We start from the raw sequence: 15,419 nt of genomic DNA, 5'->3' as shown, positions 1-15,419 counted from the left end.
GACCAATCGCAGCCTGGTGCGCAGCGGGACGCTTGCGTTACAAGCCTAGAAAAATGTCTCGACACACGCAAGGACGCAAGGTGGCGTGAAAAGCGACGCAAGGGACACGCAAGGGGGGCTTGCGTCTGCGTCGCTCTGAAAACGCAGAAGCATAAATCAGGCTTTAGTTCCACTTAAGAAATGTCTAAGACAAGAAGTATTATTCTTATAAGTGAAAATTTTAAAAGACAAGGACGATTATAGTGGATCATTTCTGCCCACATTGAACCTGGAGCCAAAGTAATTTTTTAGCAAAAGAAGTCTTTGTTTCCTTCTCATTGAAACTTTCCATTAGAAAGGAACGGTGTCAAAATATTACGAGTTTTAAAAAAAAGCACAATATGAACCAAAAGCTGTACATAAAATTTCTTTTGACAAAATGTATGGACATTCAAACATAGTATCTCTACTAGGCATGTCATTTAATTAAAAATAGGTGCGTACCTAATTTGTGTTGGAATAAAACAAGAGGAAATAAAGAAATTTAAAAAATAAATGAGCCCATTAGTCTAAAATTAAACTCCAAGTAATACATTTAAATCACACACATTTCAAGCTTAAAATCAAATCTATTTGAAAGAGGTAAAACACTTTTTTTTCCTTTTGTTTGTTTTTTACAAATAAACTCGTTTGTGGCAACGATGGCAATAGATAGATTTAAAAACATTTGGTTTGTCAATTTAGGTGATGTGTCCAGAATCTCGAAAGCTCAAAATCCAAACTTAAATTCAAATCACAAACTTGCTAAAACGTCATTCTGAAAACCATTCCGATGTCTGACCTACCACGAGATGTTCAGATCTCCTATGTTTAAAAGAAAAAAGAAAATTCCCTACTAGCATCTTGAAAAAAAAAATAAAAATACATATTATGCAAGCTCCCCAAGGCTCAACTATCTCTTAGCACTTGGGTTTTCCGGCTTTTCCTCCGGGTGGATTTTCTGGTGAGCCTTTAAGGTGCGCTCACGGCCAAAGCTCTTCCCACAGGTTGGACAGGCCAGTCGTCCCACGGCATGAGACCGTGACATGTGGGCTTCCAGCTGCTCAGGACGGGCAAAGCTCTCTTCACATTCCTCACAGGGATGCGCTTTCCGGGGGGCGTGTTTCACCTTCTTGTGAGCGCGCAGCTGAATCAAGGCAGGGAATGTGAGGTCACATTCGGGACAGGGGTGCTGCCGAGCTGCAGGAGCAGCATCCGCTTTAGGTTTCTTCTCCATTGCTGGTGCTTGACTGTCATCCTCAGGACTCTTCGTATCTTCCGTCTCTGATTTGACTGCTGCCGCCGCCGCCGCCGCTGCTGCTGCTGCTGCTGCTGCTGCTGCTACTGCCGCTTTGGAGGGACGTCCACGTTTTGCACCGGTTGCTTTTGCCTTTTCCTCGAGAGGTGCGGTGGACTCTGATGCGCTGCTGGCCTTCACCACCACCTCGGGCGCTTCTGCCTCATCTTTCTTTTTCCGCTTTCCCTTTTTCTCAGCAGCTGCGGAGTCTTCCACTTTGGCAGGCCGGCCACGTTTCTTGACGGATGAAGCACTGCCGTTGCATTGCTGGCCTTCGGGGTACTTCTCCTGGTGTTCTATCAGCTCGGGTTCCGTGTCAAAGCCCTGACCACACTTCTTACAGCGGTGGGTTTTTGAGTCCTCCGGCTGTTCTGCGGTGTCCACGTCCGGGCGGAGATGCTGGGTCAGGCGATGATTACGCAACAGTCCAGCGCTCCGGAAGGTTTCATTGCAATCTTTACACACCATCTGTTTCTCTGGACACACCTGTCTCCTGTGGGCTGTTAGCTACAAAAGGGTAACAGAATAGCTGGGTGAGCTTGTTTGGCTTAACTGGCGGCATTTAGTTTTAATACTGCCAATGACAATTATTCTACTCACTTCAGAGAATGTTTTAAAGCTCTCCTTGCAGTGCACACATTTAAAGGGCTTGTCGTCCTTGCTGTGTGTTGGCTGGTGCTGTGTCAGTTCCTCAGAAGACAGGAATGATCGGTCACACACATAGCACGTGAACAACGTGTTTCCCTGTGAAGACAATTTTTTTTTTTTTTTTAAAGGGAAAAAGTTCAAATAATTTAAACACTGGTAACATGTTCAATCCATTGGTTTACCGACAACAGTAGCATTGTATACAGTGTGCCTTCTAATGTTTACACTAAAGCACGCGCGCACACACACACACACACACACACACGCTGTAACAAGTAATGTACTGTGCTACCATAATTTATCTTTTGCAAACACCAGTAAAAATGAAGCATAAAATATAACACATTGTATCTTTAACCTAATGCGGTCAACATGTGTTGCTTTATCTCAAAACACATACACACAAATACTCAATACAGGACATTAACAATAAACTATAATATTCTTTAAAGAATTAAAAGTATCTGTTAGACCGTTGATCCTGCTCAAGACAAGCAAGTGACAAAGGTCTACCATGTAGTCATTCAATAAAGTGACGTTGGGAGCGTACCTGCTGAAGCTGTTGCTTGTACTCTTCCCGGTGGCTCTTCTTCATATGCCTTTCCTTGGCTTTGGCGCTGCAGAAGGTGATGAAGCACTGGAAACACTGCAGATTTTCATGCTGGTCTAGATGATGGAAATTGAGATTAGAGACACCGTGCAAAATCAACTGGTCTTTCAGTGGCGTGCAAACACAAAAGCGGTTACTGTAATACCACTTACAGGGCTGAACGGAGGCTGCAGGAGGTCCATTCCGAATGACGGGCTTGCATGGCGCCGCTGGTTTTTCGGGGGGAACTTCCGGAGGTGGGTCCGGCAATCCCCGACCCATCACTATCTCTTCTATGTTCAAAATCTCAGAGTCCATCCTGTTACAGTGGCTGCGCTCAACAAGCACACCCAAAACAATCGTCCTGTATGCAATTAAAGAACAAGTTGAAAACACAAAGAAAGTTCGGCTACTTATCCCATGGAAATAACAGCAGTTCGGCTAACTGCGGGAAAATAACATCCCACCGGTTGCGTCCATTTGTATTATGATCAACACATAATAACGAACAAATAAGTCACCAACTTAGTTAGGGTGGGACCTCAGTAAAATAACAGAGTATAGAAACGGTGACGTTTATGGTTAATATTATTGCAGCTGTCCCATAACAAGGAAGTCAAGTTTCAGCTAATCGTGGCTAACGTAGACGCTACGTTGCTGGCGCTAAGGCCGCTAGCCGAGCCAACTAGCGCCATTATAACCTATGAACATCCTTGCTACTGGTTGACGAATTAAAACGTCACAACTAGTATATTTTTCAATAACCGTAAATATTGTGCAAATAAACGAACTGTGTTGATGCAATGCATTTGCCCGTAGCTAACGCTAATCATAAGTACTAGCCTGTCGATCGGGCTAACGCTAGCTAGCTACTAGTTAGCGCTAACAACACAGGCTGCCATTCAAATAGGCTCGAGGACTTTTTGATTACAAATATCAAGTTTTACCTTTGTTTGGCTCTTGCACCCGTCTTACTTTAACCCCGCCGACGGACCTTCTTAAATATACCTACATCTTTTAAAACAACACATTTCATAGCGAGCATACGACTACATTACCTCTAGCCGCTCTTTGCCGATAGTTTGACTGAAAGAGTTGGATAGATCGGACGCTTCCTGGCGCGCGTGCGTGCGTGCGTGTGACAGATAGCCGTTGGTACAACTAAGATGGCTGCCGCGCAGTCTTCGGCATTATGCTTTTTATTGCCATTGTTGATGCGTTGAGAAAAACATCTGAAAATAAATAGACATCAATATTCCGTTGACGCGGGGCTCTACTTTGCGTTCTAGGGAGTGTAGCGTGAAACACGCATATAATAATAAAATATTCTCTCTCAATTCAAATGCCGCCATATCGGTTCATATACGGTATTTATCTTAATACAATCGTTTAGAAACACACAACGAGACAACTATCGTTTTTATAAATATGAATTCATTTGAATTTATCTTCCTTTTTATATAGTCGGATTCTATGGTTGATCCCCGTCACGTGACCCCAAACAACTTGTAATACGTGTAACGTGTAAATATTCATTGTTTTCATTCTCTGTAATAGTTTTGCTGCTTTATAATACACGTGGGGCAAAAAAGCCTACACAAAGTCCAATCAACCGTATAACTGGTGATTTATGTCAAGATGAATACTCAACACCAGTGTAAAATGATCAAAAACAGGACATTTAATGTTTGCAAACAGAGTTGACACACATACAAGTCATGCACCAAGCCTACTCGGAGGTCTTCTTTTCCAGCCTCCACATATATACTAGGATAAGGTATGATAAACACGTGTACGCACAATGATCTCATTGTACAAGGACCGTCATGTTCTTTATCCCGAGACATACATCTGATCATAATGAGAGACGGAGTGGCCTCCTGGACACCGGACACGCACGCCACACAGATTTTATATCCTGAGCGTCATCTTCTCTCAGCTGACATGTCATATACCCAACTTATTGTACAAACGATACACCCTTCTTGACATGACATTATTGCAGTTTTTCCAATAATCACCTAATCAATTTAGGACTTATCTCAAGGTTTTGCAGTCCATTTACAACTTTATAACTTTTTTTTAATATAATGTCCTCTAAAATCATATTTGTAGTGTTTTATACCTCAGGGATATGAGTGCACACGGATATCAATAGAAGTATGTATGTGTAGTCAATTTGTAGTTCCTCTAATCTTTGTGATTTTCTCTACTCATGCAGTGTGTCCATACATAGTGTGTAATCCTTCTGACAAGACTTTTAACTCTAACTTCCTTTAACCTACCCAATGGTTGGATGAAATACTAAATATCTCCCATTGAAACGGTGTATTGTGCAAAATGGAAAACAACAAAGCATGTTTTTTCTTATTTTACTTTTTTCAAATTAAATTAAATTCAGATCGAAAAAAGGAAGCTCATGGAATGCAAATTCAGTTCAATTAAAAAGCTTTAAAAAAAAAGGGACAATAATTGATAAAAATCATCTGCAACACAAAGTGCATTGCTATGCATATTGTTTACATTTCTTTCTGATGGCTCAAATACCTTTACACTTTGTCAATGACATATTAAGCTGCATCATGTAGCATTTCCTTTTTTTTTAAACAGCAGTACATAATCCTGCACAAATACGCCCCCGCCAGAGAAAGGCAATTGAGCAATTGTTGAAATTTGACAAAGGTCATAATACTGTATGCTTTTTACAAGCTGGGTTTTCATACACCAAGTGCACATTTACATTCAAACTCAGAAAGAACATTTTTTGAAAATAAAAAGGGTAAATTCCGGATGTCACACTTTTTCTAAACTCCCTTGATTATGAAAATTTAAAAAGCAGTTGTGGTTGCGTGAGATACAAAGAAAGACACAACACTTAAGGCACATGACGCGAGATGTTCTTTGACAGTCCCCAAAGCGACACCTGCCACCTTCTACCTCTCCAAGCTGCTCCGGCCAGTGGCCCGAACCATCGTACCGTGTGGCTGCGTCTGGTAAAGGACTCTCCTGCACCAGGCTGGTATCGGGGGTTTCGTTTGTGGCGTGAGCCCTGTCTTTGAGTGGTCGAGGGGGAATGGAGTCCTGGGCAGCAGAGCTGCTACGGAGGATCAAAGCCTTAGACACCTCCAATCTGAAGGACATGAAAGTCAGAGGTGCAGACACTGCCCTGTGATCCTGTCTGTACAGGAGCCAGGAGTTGACCAAAGCTAGATCTGTTAGGTACCAGAGCACCGCTTGCGGCCAGCAGCTTGGGGCTGAAGCAGTGAGGGGGATGGAGTAAAGGTTCCGCAAATCTCTGTTGAGATGAGCAGACATCTGGGCCTTCTCGAAGTTCTCAATGAGTGAAGCAGTGTTCTTCTGGGCACTTCCTGCGGTAGAGAGTATGAAGCCACAGTGCGATCTGCGTAACATCAGCTTCCCGTCCGAGCTTACAAACTCATCTCCAATTTGTCCTCTGGCTCCTCCGACCCTTCCTGCGCCGTGAACCCCTGCAGCCAACAGACGCTCTAGCATCGTGGGGGTGGAGAGTTCCTGTTTGCAAAGAAACACCATACTACCTCTGGGGGCCATTTTTTCTACAGCATCTTCTTTGCCAGAAAGACCCAACTCGAGATTCACATGTAAAAGAAAACCTCCAAATCCAATTAATGTGGTACAGTAGAGAGACAGTTTCTTATTTTGAATTTTCCCAGGCAAAGGGAGTAGATATTGGTCCACTGCATAATTCCCCTCTCGTCTCAGCGCCTGGCATCCAGCTTTGAAGCGGCTCAATAATTGCTGAGCCTTCCACAGCGGATCCGCCTCTGTTTTCGGACCGCTCGGGTCATTTGGCGCATCCTCTGATGTCCGTTCAGAAATGTCACTCGGCCTGCTCGAGACAGCTTCACCTTGCAGCGCATTTTGAAAGTCACTACCACCATGTCTTCCTTCCTGAACATTACTGTTGACTGGATCTTTTTCCGGGGAGGCGAGTTTCAACCCGCGAGACAGCTCAAGGAAGCGGGATAGTGGCACGGCTTCAGCAATCAAGGGCACCTTGGTCAAGTCCTCCCAATAGAGCTTTGGACTAGGAAACTGAAAAATAGCAAGAGACCGTTTTTACCTTTAGTGGTCTACTATCTAGTTAACAAAGCAAGTCAAGATTTAAAAAAGCACAAAGAACAAACCTTTAAAGTTCCCATTGCTATGTGAATGCCAACAAACTGTGCAACCTCCCTGGCTGTAACAAGTTTGGTCATGTTGGAAAGCTTATTTGTACAACTGGCCATTTCTACCCAGGTATCCCAACCAAAATAACTAGAGAAATAGTCAATGGGCTCTCTGGTCCTGTTATCTTCTCCAAGGTCTGAGGTCGGCAAACTATGGAAGAAAAAGGGAGAGAAAAAAGAGGCACGCACACAAGTATGGTTTGAATAAATATTCAACACTATTTCTGCACAGTGTGACAGAACTATTCAATCACATTGAAATGGTAAACGATACACATTTTTTTAGAGTGCTCTTGTGAAGGTTGTATACTGTACTTTTGGGACAGCTCATCCGGCTGTTCCCTGCTGCTCGTTTGGTTTTTGCAGAAATAGGCCATTATTTCTGCTTCAGTGTCAAGCGGAGGATCAGACAATTCAAAACCACCCGAGTCCTCCTCATCGGAACCTTGGAGGAGAAAGTCGCTGATGTCTGGTGGACGCTGCCACTCAGTGTCCGCCACAGCTGAAAGATCAGATTATGAATGGACGAGTTAAGTATGATCAACATTTTTTCAAGTACGATCTAAATAGATCCTACGTGAAAATCTTCTCATAATCTTGTAATTTCACTGGAAAAGGCGTTGACTCACTTGAATTACTATCCGTTTCCTGATGTTCTGTCTGCTGGGCATCAACGGATGCTCCGGTTGTTGAATTCGGACTGTTTGTCTGAACCTCCCTCTCTTCCTCCTTTACTGGGTAGAAGATACACTGGTCGGTGTTGGACTCTGGGATGATGCAACTGTCGTCGCTCGCTGTCCCTTCAATCTCCATCACTGAAAGCAGAAAGCCAAAAACAGGGTTTCAATTCTTTACACAGTGACACACATTGGCTTATTGTGTCATCCCATTTCAAATCAACCACCTGCCTGTCGTCATCCGACCCGTGAGCGGTATCAATCTCTTCTTGCATGTGCACGTCTCCTCTAGTGTTGAACTATTACTTCAACATGTACCCACGGTGCGACCTCATACTCACATGGACTGGGGGAGTTTACAATGTCGACCGGCTCCACATTCCATCGGATGCGTTTGCTGCCTTGCGCGGCCTGGGCCTCGTGCAGCACGAGGCTGCTCTCCTCCTTCACCAGAACAGTCCTTATATCCCGATGGTGCTGTGGCTGCACACTCGCACTCTGTCGGTTTTGACAGGTGGGCTCCACCAGTGGTGGATCTGAGACGCTCTCTTCTACCTTGATCTCCTGGGGGCTGCCACAGCTTTCATTCTCAGCAGTGCTGTCCAAACCCTGGACCCACAACAAATGTTAGTTCGCAATGCATCATTTACACATGATCATTGGTAGTTGTTGATACAACTAACGACTCACATGACTGTGATTGTTCCCATCCGTCATCGGGCACGGCTCCTTCTCGGCAGGGGTGAGGATCTTCTCAAGTATAATGTCTGGAGACTGGTCGGACTCGCTGTCCTCGCGTCCCTGGAGTCCTCTCAGATGCATTACCCCCATAACACCAGTGGTAGCAGACACTAACTCAGGAACAACTTTTTCTTGGGGCATTGATTCAGTTGGAGCAGTATTTTGGTTGGTCTTAAGACTGATCTCCGTCTGTGGAGCATCTGGGCCAGCCTCGCCTTCGTCATTAATTTCTGAATCAGAGCTGATGGGACATTCTTCGTAAATTAGCCGGCATTCGTCCTGTTCTTTCGCTGATTCCGTTCCTCTGATAATGCCCCCAACTGAAGCTCTTTTAGATGTCACACCTTGTTTCAGACGCCCCGTTCCTCTTCTCCTACTTTGAGCATTCATTGAAAAAGTACATGTCCCTGCTTCTTCTTTATTGTGGACCAACAGTTCTTGCTCCTCGTCTTTGATTTCCACATGATGAGTGGAGCATGATACAGTCTGTGAAGTTAGGTCCTTTGGGGTGTCATTAGCAGCTTGCCCTGGCAGTTCGACAGTGTTTTCACCCGTGGAATTGCAAGTTCCACTTGATTTATTTGGGGGAAGAACGTCTTCATGAGATGTTGGTTCATCTCTCTCATTCTGCTCCCCAACAGTGATTAAATCTACCTCGAGAAGTAAATCCTCCTTAATATCTTCCTCTGTGGTAAATTGATCTTTAGACTTAGAGCTAGGACTCCTTGCAGGACCTTCTTGTTGCTTGTCCGCATCCGACGCCAAAGGCTCTCCTGCATCCAAACTCTTTGTCTGAGTGGAGGTACTTAAAGGGGGCTCACATGGGAAATTCACACCGGTCTCACTGTTTTCCCTTTGATCAGATGGGGATTGAAGTTGAGGGAAAGTGTTGGATGGAAAATCAGTTTCACTTTTATCGTCAGCCTTATTTTCATAGGCACCAACTTCAATATCTGAAGGAGAAACCGGTAAAGACGGGGATGGAACCAAAGCCGGAAAGGAGACGCTTCGCTCTCTCCCCTCTGAGGCCATCTCTGCAAGCTCGGACTCGGTGTCCCAGTCTGAAGCGGCATTCATCGCTCCAGCAACCTCATCGGGCTGTTTTGGAAGCTGGTAAAGATTTAACCCGGAGACGCCTTCAAAGACGTTGCCGTTGGTGTAGGTGAGACCAGGACTCTCAACGATATGAACGGTCTTGTGCTTCTGGAGGGACGAGACGTCGCTAAATCTTTGACCACACTCCTGACACTCTAAGGCACGCTTGGAATTGGAAGTTATGACTCCTTCAGTCTCCACGTTGGACGAGGCTTTACGTTTCCTTGTAATTTTTGGTTTTACCAGCGTCTCAGGTGTTTCATGAGAAACTTGTAATGAGGACAACAACGAAAAAGCTTTCTTTTTGGGTCCTCCTCTATTCTTACCTTCCGCTGGAAGATTATTTGTAGAGTCACTGGCTGAGTGTTTGAGTTTGTTCGCTTGAGTCTCTTGGGGAATAGTTTGGGGATCATGAGGGGAAGCCTGTGTCTGGCCTGATGCTTTGGAAGGGTCTAACTTGTAAACTTTCAGTTGAGGCTGTTTGTGACCTTTCAGTAGAAGTAGAACGTCTTCCTTTATCTGTGGTGAAGGGAGGTCTGCTGCAGCTGTGCTCGCAGTGGTCTTCACTTTTTCGGGTTCAGCCTGTTTTTTCTTCAGCTTTCCATTCTTTGCTTTCTCCGGCTCATCTTTATGAATTCTTTTTGTTGTTTTTTTCTTTTTAAATACAGGTAAAGTAACAGTTTTCTTCTCACTTATGAGCATAACCCCTTCTTTGGCCACTTCTTTTTGCTTTTTCATTTTATCCCCTTTGATTTGTTGCGGGTTCTGGGTTGAAGATGGTGATTTTGTTTCAGAAGGAGATACCGAATGTTCAATTTTCTTCTCCGCTTTCCCCTTTCCGCCCTTCTTCGGTGACACTCCCTTTTTCTCTGAGAGATTTCTTGGCGGTGTTTTCCCTCTTTTTCCCTCCTGCCGTGTTTGCGGACTCTGCTGTGATGGCTTCTTCCGTTTGTTTGTTTTCTCTTTGGTTTGTGGACCAAATTTAACAACAAGGCGAGACTTTTTGGTTTTTCGCCGTTTGGTAGGTGAGGGATCTATTTGGAAATCCTCCTGACTTATACATCCGACGAGTTCTTGCCTACATCCTTGAAAGATAAACGCCCTGGTCGGCTTTCTTTTCCGCACTTTAACCAGTTCTTGAGCTGACATTACATTTACCGGTAACTCCGACACCGGCTTCATCTTCGGTGGAACCTCGTCTTTAGCGGTTGGATCCTCTACTTCAGACTTGTTCTCCACCTGCTCCTGACTCTCCTTGCTGTCTGCCAGTAATTTCACAGATGAATCTTGTTCAGACGGTCCAGGCTTTTCTTCTGGCTCGTGTGGTGCATCTCCATCCCCTACAGGTTGGCCCTGATCTAGACTTACAGTTTTCATCTGTGAATCAGTCTGTTCTTTGAGATTAGTTTCTGATTCACTGATAGTTTGTGTGAGTGTGTCTGGTGGATACAAAGGGTAAGAAGGAAGGCCCTGATGCTCGGTGCCTAGAGGGGCCAACTGCAGCTCAACTGTATTCATAAGTAATGGAGTGGACAGGCTGATCTGCTCATCTAATGCAGAGTGATCAGAAGTCTTCTCCAAGTCAGTAGTTGGAACGAGGCAGGCCGGCGAGATGTCTTCATATGTCACAGTTTGGCATTGTTCCAGGTCCACAGTTGGTATGAGTTCTAATATGACGGTTTGCTCGAGGTCTTGCTCTACCTCGTTCTGACAAATAATTTGATTCATAGGATCAGACTGAATTTCGACAATATTGGACTGTTGAATGATCTGATGAGTCACCTCTCCCTCAGCTCTCTCTGTATGTTCAGTCTGAACCAGTGTTAGCTCTGTATTTTCACCCGCTGCTATGTGGGATCCCAGTTCTGCGAAAGAGGGGTTTTCTAATTGCCCTTCTGGAGTAATAGGTTCAAGTATAATCGTTTGCTCCATTGAATCCGTGGGGTTGTTATAAATGTCCAATCCAACCATCTTAGATTCAGTTCCTTTGAGTCCCATAAAGTCCATCGTTGGTGGGTGGGGATTCAAATGTGTCGTTTCAGCCAGTTGTGAGACCTGCTGCACTTCCAGCGGGGGGGCATTAGGGGGCACCTGCCCCAATATTACAACTTGGTTTACTTTCTGCACATTTCCCAAAGCCTCAATAAGTCTACAAATCTGCTCTGTGTCAATATTGGCATCAACTTTTTGCAGCGGCCCGTTGGGCCCCACCTGTAGGAGTGCTGGTTGGTGAATAGATATTGGAGTTATGATGGGTATACCTTGTTCCACTTGCAGCCCAGCTGAGAGGGCCTTTCTGGCTGCAGCAGGCTGCATATTGTGCTTAGTTTTCATGTGATATAGCCTTGTCCTGATAGTCTTGAAAGTGGCCTTGCATACACAACAAGGATACTTTTTTGGAGTAGCACCTAAGATGACAAAAGAAGACAGCTGTGATGCATTCAGGTAAATGATGAGAAGCACAACACATTTCATGCTATATGACAGATATAGTATAATTTTTAAAGATTATAGAATTCATGGGTTGAAAAACAAAAGTGAGAAGAGGAAAATAATCTGTTTGATATTTAAGTTAAGTTTTGTAATACAAATGTAATATTTACAGAGCCATCGCCCTCCATGGAATATACTAAATTAATTTAATAATAAATGTAGTTTATTCTTCTGTCTATGTAGACCAACTCACTCCAGACCGTATCTTGTATCGGCTACAAATTATGAATACAAATTGACATACTACATATTACAAAGTACTAAGCCCTAAATGTCTCTTTAACTAAACTCCACCGTATAGAAAGCCTGCCAGGGATATTGTGCGTCATTAATAATTATATTACTTTGGATCATAAAATGGGGCGGCACGGTGGCGTGGTGGTCAGCACTGTCGCCTCACAGCAAGAAGGTCCTGGGTTCGATTCCGCCCAGTGGCCTTTCTGTGTGGAGTCTGCATGTTCTCTCCGGGTTCTTCGGCTTCCTCCCACAGTCCAAAGACATGCTCTGGGGATCAGGTTAATTGGGGACTCTAAATTGCCCGTAGATGTGTGAATGTGAGTGTGAATGGTTGTATGTCTCTGTGTTGCCCTGCGATTGGCTGGCGACCAATCTAGGATGTACCCTGTCTATCGCCCGAAGTTGGCTGGGATGGACTCCAGCCCCCCCGCGACCCTGTGTGCAGGATAAGCGGTTTGACAATGGATGGATGGATGATAAAATGTGACAAAGACCGAGCCTGCAACAATCCATGCAGCTCTGTAAAGCCGCTAATGCTTTCACTTCAAATTTGATCATGTTTCTCCTATTAGTTCAGCCAGTTAGCATGCTAACATTTGCTGATTAGCACTAAATGCAATGCAATAAGGTGACTGTTTTAAATGTGGCTAGTTGTGCTAAACATTTCATATTAGTAATACAGAGCCCACTAGTGTCCAACATACCAGATTTTGTGGTAATCAACTTTAATGTTGTCAAAATATTTCCCCCAAAACCCCCCGAAAAAAATCAACCTCTTGGTGGAACTTGAGGAAAGTCAGAAGATCAACAAAGTCATTAAGACTAATCTTTTGAGTACCATTATTGTCTGTACAAACTTCCATGGAAACTATTTGTTGCTTAAGACATTGCAGTCTGGACCAACAAGCAAACATTGTCATCCGTTGAGCAACGTCACCAGCATTGCTAAAAATAATGTTAATATCTTAATGTGTAAAAACAAGACGCCCGTAACAAAGACACATTTGTCTTACCTTCGGCTTTCTTCGGCTTGGTTTTTGCAGTGCCGTCTACCCGCTCTCCTTCAGCTCCCTTTGGCAGGTGTACGACCAAATGTTTCTGCAAAGCTTTGGTCGTGATGTACCTATTTCCACACTCTTTGCAAACATGCGGCCTCTCTCCCGTGTGTGTGCGACGGTGATACTTCAGCAGTGTCATTGTTTTGCACGGTTTGCCACAGTCGGCACAAGCATAGCCTTCCCCGTCAAAGTGTTTTTTTCTATGAAAGGTGAGCTCTGATGACTTGCGGAAAGATTGGCCACAGACTGGACACTTGAAGGGTGTCTCCTCCGTGTGGGCTTTCTGGTGGACCATGAGCTCCGTAGAGTTGGTGAATTGGCGATCACATATGTAACAGGCGAAGAGGGCGTTGCTCAGTATGCACTCTTCATATTCTGCTGGGTGGTTCAACTTCAGGTGACGCACCTTGCTCTTGTAATCGCTGAAGATGATGTGGCACTCGAAGCACTGCAGGGAGATTTTAGATGCTGAAAGGAATTGGGGAAGGAGGGGGTAGAAGGGTTATATGTAACATCCCGTTCATCCATGTACTTAAGATAGAGACAAACATTCCTAAAGATATGAACTCCTGCAAAAAGAAGAAATGCGGCTCCTTCATATAGTGACACACAGCACACGCGTGGCAAAAGAGTTTGTCTGCACATTAAAGCTTGCAATGTAGTATTATTTTAAGAAAGATTCCTAAGCAAGAGATTCAATAGTTTTATAAATATGATAATATATAACCTTATTGTTTTTCCCCACAGTATCTCATAACGGCTTGTACCACCATATCTAATCCGAGTGGGGGGGGTTAGCACTGATTTAAGTGTTCAAACCTGAAATAGGTCTATTACTTCTTGGTTCAGAGAGGAATGACATAAAACAAATAAAATGTTGAAATACTCACATGTGAGAGGAAGTAGTATTTGTTTGGACATGTCCATCTTTAGAGGGTCTATCATGGCCTTCTTGGAAAGAACGTATTTCCTGCCTTCACGTGCGCCTTTATCCGCTTTCTTTTCCTTTTGCATTTTGCCGGCTGGATTCGCTTTGGTCTCCGGCGTCGGTTCCGCAGAGACATTCGGCTCCAAAGCGCGGTCCGCGTTCCCGGAGGAGTCTGCCGGCGTCTCAGCAGCGGGCTCGTTCTCCGCTACGCGCGTGACTGGCGTCCTCTGCGCGTCTTCCGTTTGCACCCCGGCGCTTTTCTCCGGTGGCTTCGCGACGGTTTCGACCCGAGCAGGAGCAGCGGATTCGCTGTCCTCTTGCTGGGCATCTGGTCCTCCCGGTGCTGGCGGAGCTTCGGTCTCCGGGTTCGCACTGCTGTTGGACCCGGTGGGACTCTGCATGGCTGGCCTCGTCTCGGCTGCTCCAGTCCACTTGTTCATTTGTTTCTATGAAACCAGGTGACACAGAAGGGCTGTTGGTTGCACGTGTGGAACCAACACATACATGCACACAGTTACTGTAACTGCTGAATACAAGCATGGTGCCTTTCACGGTTGGATGTGTTCTTAACGTAGTAAGCAGCATCGTCATTATTTAGCTAGCTACATGGCGACAGCTGGGGGACTGCGAATGAATGGGTTCAAAACATTTGAATCACAAAAGACTGAAGGACATGGAGGGGGGCGTGTGGTGGCGTAGAGGGGGGGGGGGGGGGGGCGCCATTGCATACTGATAGAACTATAACCAGAACCGAACACTTTGGTTGTTATAAATAACTTATAACTATAGTTTTGAACAAACCCTGTGTAATAGACGCAGACGCACGAATATGTAGAAACCCGGTTAGCTTCAATTCACTGGTTTACGTTTAAGACCGGGAAGTAAGCGTTAGCATCCGACGTTAACGTTGCGTTAACAACGCCAAACAGGCTAAATAGTCATTACTTTCTGCATTGCACCCTTTTAAACACTCGCATGTGACCCGTAAAGCTGTGTGAATGCAGGAGGGGGTAGTTTAAAGGTTAGCTACCTAGCTACTGTCGCGTCCGCCCAAACATCTCCGCGTTGTTCCCCACAAAGCATCACAGAGGGGCTGCAGACGCTCACGTGACTTCAGGTATTACAGGGGAGTCTGGGAGCCGCAGAGGAGTCTGGGAGTTGTGGTTTTTCCTACAATCAGCCCTCAAGCGTTGCCGTTCACTATACTAAAAGACTGCAAAACAGCACGCTGCGGATACCAATAAACACAGTATAGTTAGAATACGTTTAAAGATGATTACAGCCAAGATTGCAATGGCATCTGTAGTTAAGATGTATTGCAATAGTCTCAAACCCATTATTTTTTATAGATTATAGATCAATATGTAACAGTACCATTGAAGCAGTATACGCTCTATAAAGTTTGCTGTAAAGTTTAGGCTTGATTTAAA

The 15,419-nt window shown here is 44.7% G+C and overlaps 2 protein-coding genes across 4 annotated transcripts; both read right to left on the bottom strand.

Annotated features, from left to right (window-relative positions):
• Positions 1-390: 390 nt before the first annotated feature.
• Positions 391-3,863, bottom strand: znf576.2 (zinc finger protein 576, tandem duplicate 2). Of its 2 annotated transcripts, none has more exons than XM_040164489.2 (5): positions 3,611-3,863; positions 2,726-2,916; positions 2,514-2,629; positions 1,916-2,059; positions 391-1,822 (listed from the first exon to the last, which is right to left on the bottom strand). In XM_040164489.2, exons 2-5 carry the CDS (start codon positions 2,868-2,870, stop codon positions 932-934), a joined length of 1,296 nt encoding a protein of 431 aa, XP_040020423.2. In that variant the 5' UTR covers positions 2,871-2,916; positions 3,611-3,863; the 3' UTR covers positions 391-931. The 2 variants fall into 2 exon arrangements, with proteins under 2 accessions (XP_040020423.2, XP_040020422.2); XM_040164488.2 differs by having other exon boundaries at positions 3,500-3,769.
• A 347-nt stretch (positions 3,864-4,210) lies between these two features.
• znf576.1 (zinc finger protein 576, tandem duplicate 1) lies at positions 4,211-15,144 on the bottom strand. 2 transcript variants are annotated; one of them, XM_040164486.2, is made up of 9 exons: positions 15,020-15,144; positions 13,952-14,435; positions 13,017-13,529; positions 8,128-11,681; positions 7,779-8,046; positions 7,390-7,575; positions 7,076-7,262; positions 6,719-6,911; positions 4,211-6,626 (listed from the first exon to the last, which is right to left on the bottom strand). In XM_040164486.2, exons 2-9 carry the CDS (start codon positions 14,427-14,429, stop codon positions 5,346-5,348), a joined length of 6,660 nt encoding a protein of 2,219 aa, XP_040020420.2. In that variant the 5' UTR covers positions 14,430-14,435; positions 15,020-15,144; the 3' UTR covers positions 4,211-5,345. The 2 variants fall into 2 exon arrangements, with proteins under 2 accessions (XP_040020420.2, XP_077951374.1); XM_078095248.1 differs by having other exon boundaries at positions 13,952-14,461; positions 15,020-15,099.
• Positions 15,145-15,419: the final 275 nt, after the last annotated feature.

The sequence above is a fragment of the Gasterosteus aculeatus genome, chromosome 20 (assembly GCF_964276395.1).
Source record: "Gasterosteus aculeatus chromosome 20, fGasAcu3.hap1.1, whole genome shotgun sequence".
NCBI lineage: Eukaryota > Metazoa > Chordata > Actinopteri > Perciformes > Gasterosteidae > Gasterosteus > Gasterosteus aculeatus.
This window is presented reverse-complemented; position numbering and strand designations above follow the sequence as displayed.

Coding starts and splice junctions, on each gene's coding strand:
- znf576.2 (XM_040164489.2), bottom strand. CDS start 2,870: ATGGACTCTGAGATTTTGAACATAGAAGAGATAGTGATGGGTCGGGGA. Junction 2,060..2,513: donor ACAAGCAACAGCTTCAGCAG/GTACGCTCCCAA, acceptor TTGTCTTCACAG/GGAAACACGTTGTTCACGTG. Junction 1,823..1,915: donor GCTTTAAAACATTCTCTGAA/GTGAGTAGAATA, acceptor ACCCTTTTGTAG/CTAACAGCCCACAGGAGACA.
- znf576.1 (XM_040164486.2), bottom strand. CDS start 14,429: ATGAACAAGTGGACTGGAGCAGCCGAGACGAGGCCAGCCATGCAGAGT. Junction 11,682..13,016: donor CAAGCCGAAGAAAGCCGAAG/GTAAGACAAATG, acceptor TTGTCATCTTAG/GTGCTACTCCAAAAAAGTAT. Junction 8,047..8,127: donor ATGGGAACAATCACAGTCAT/GTGAGTCGTTAG, acceptor TTGTGGGTCCAG/GGTTTGGACAGCACTGCTGA.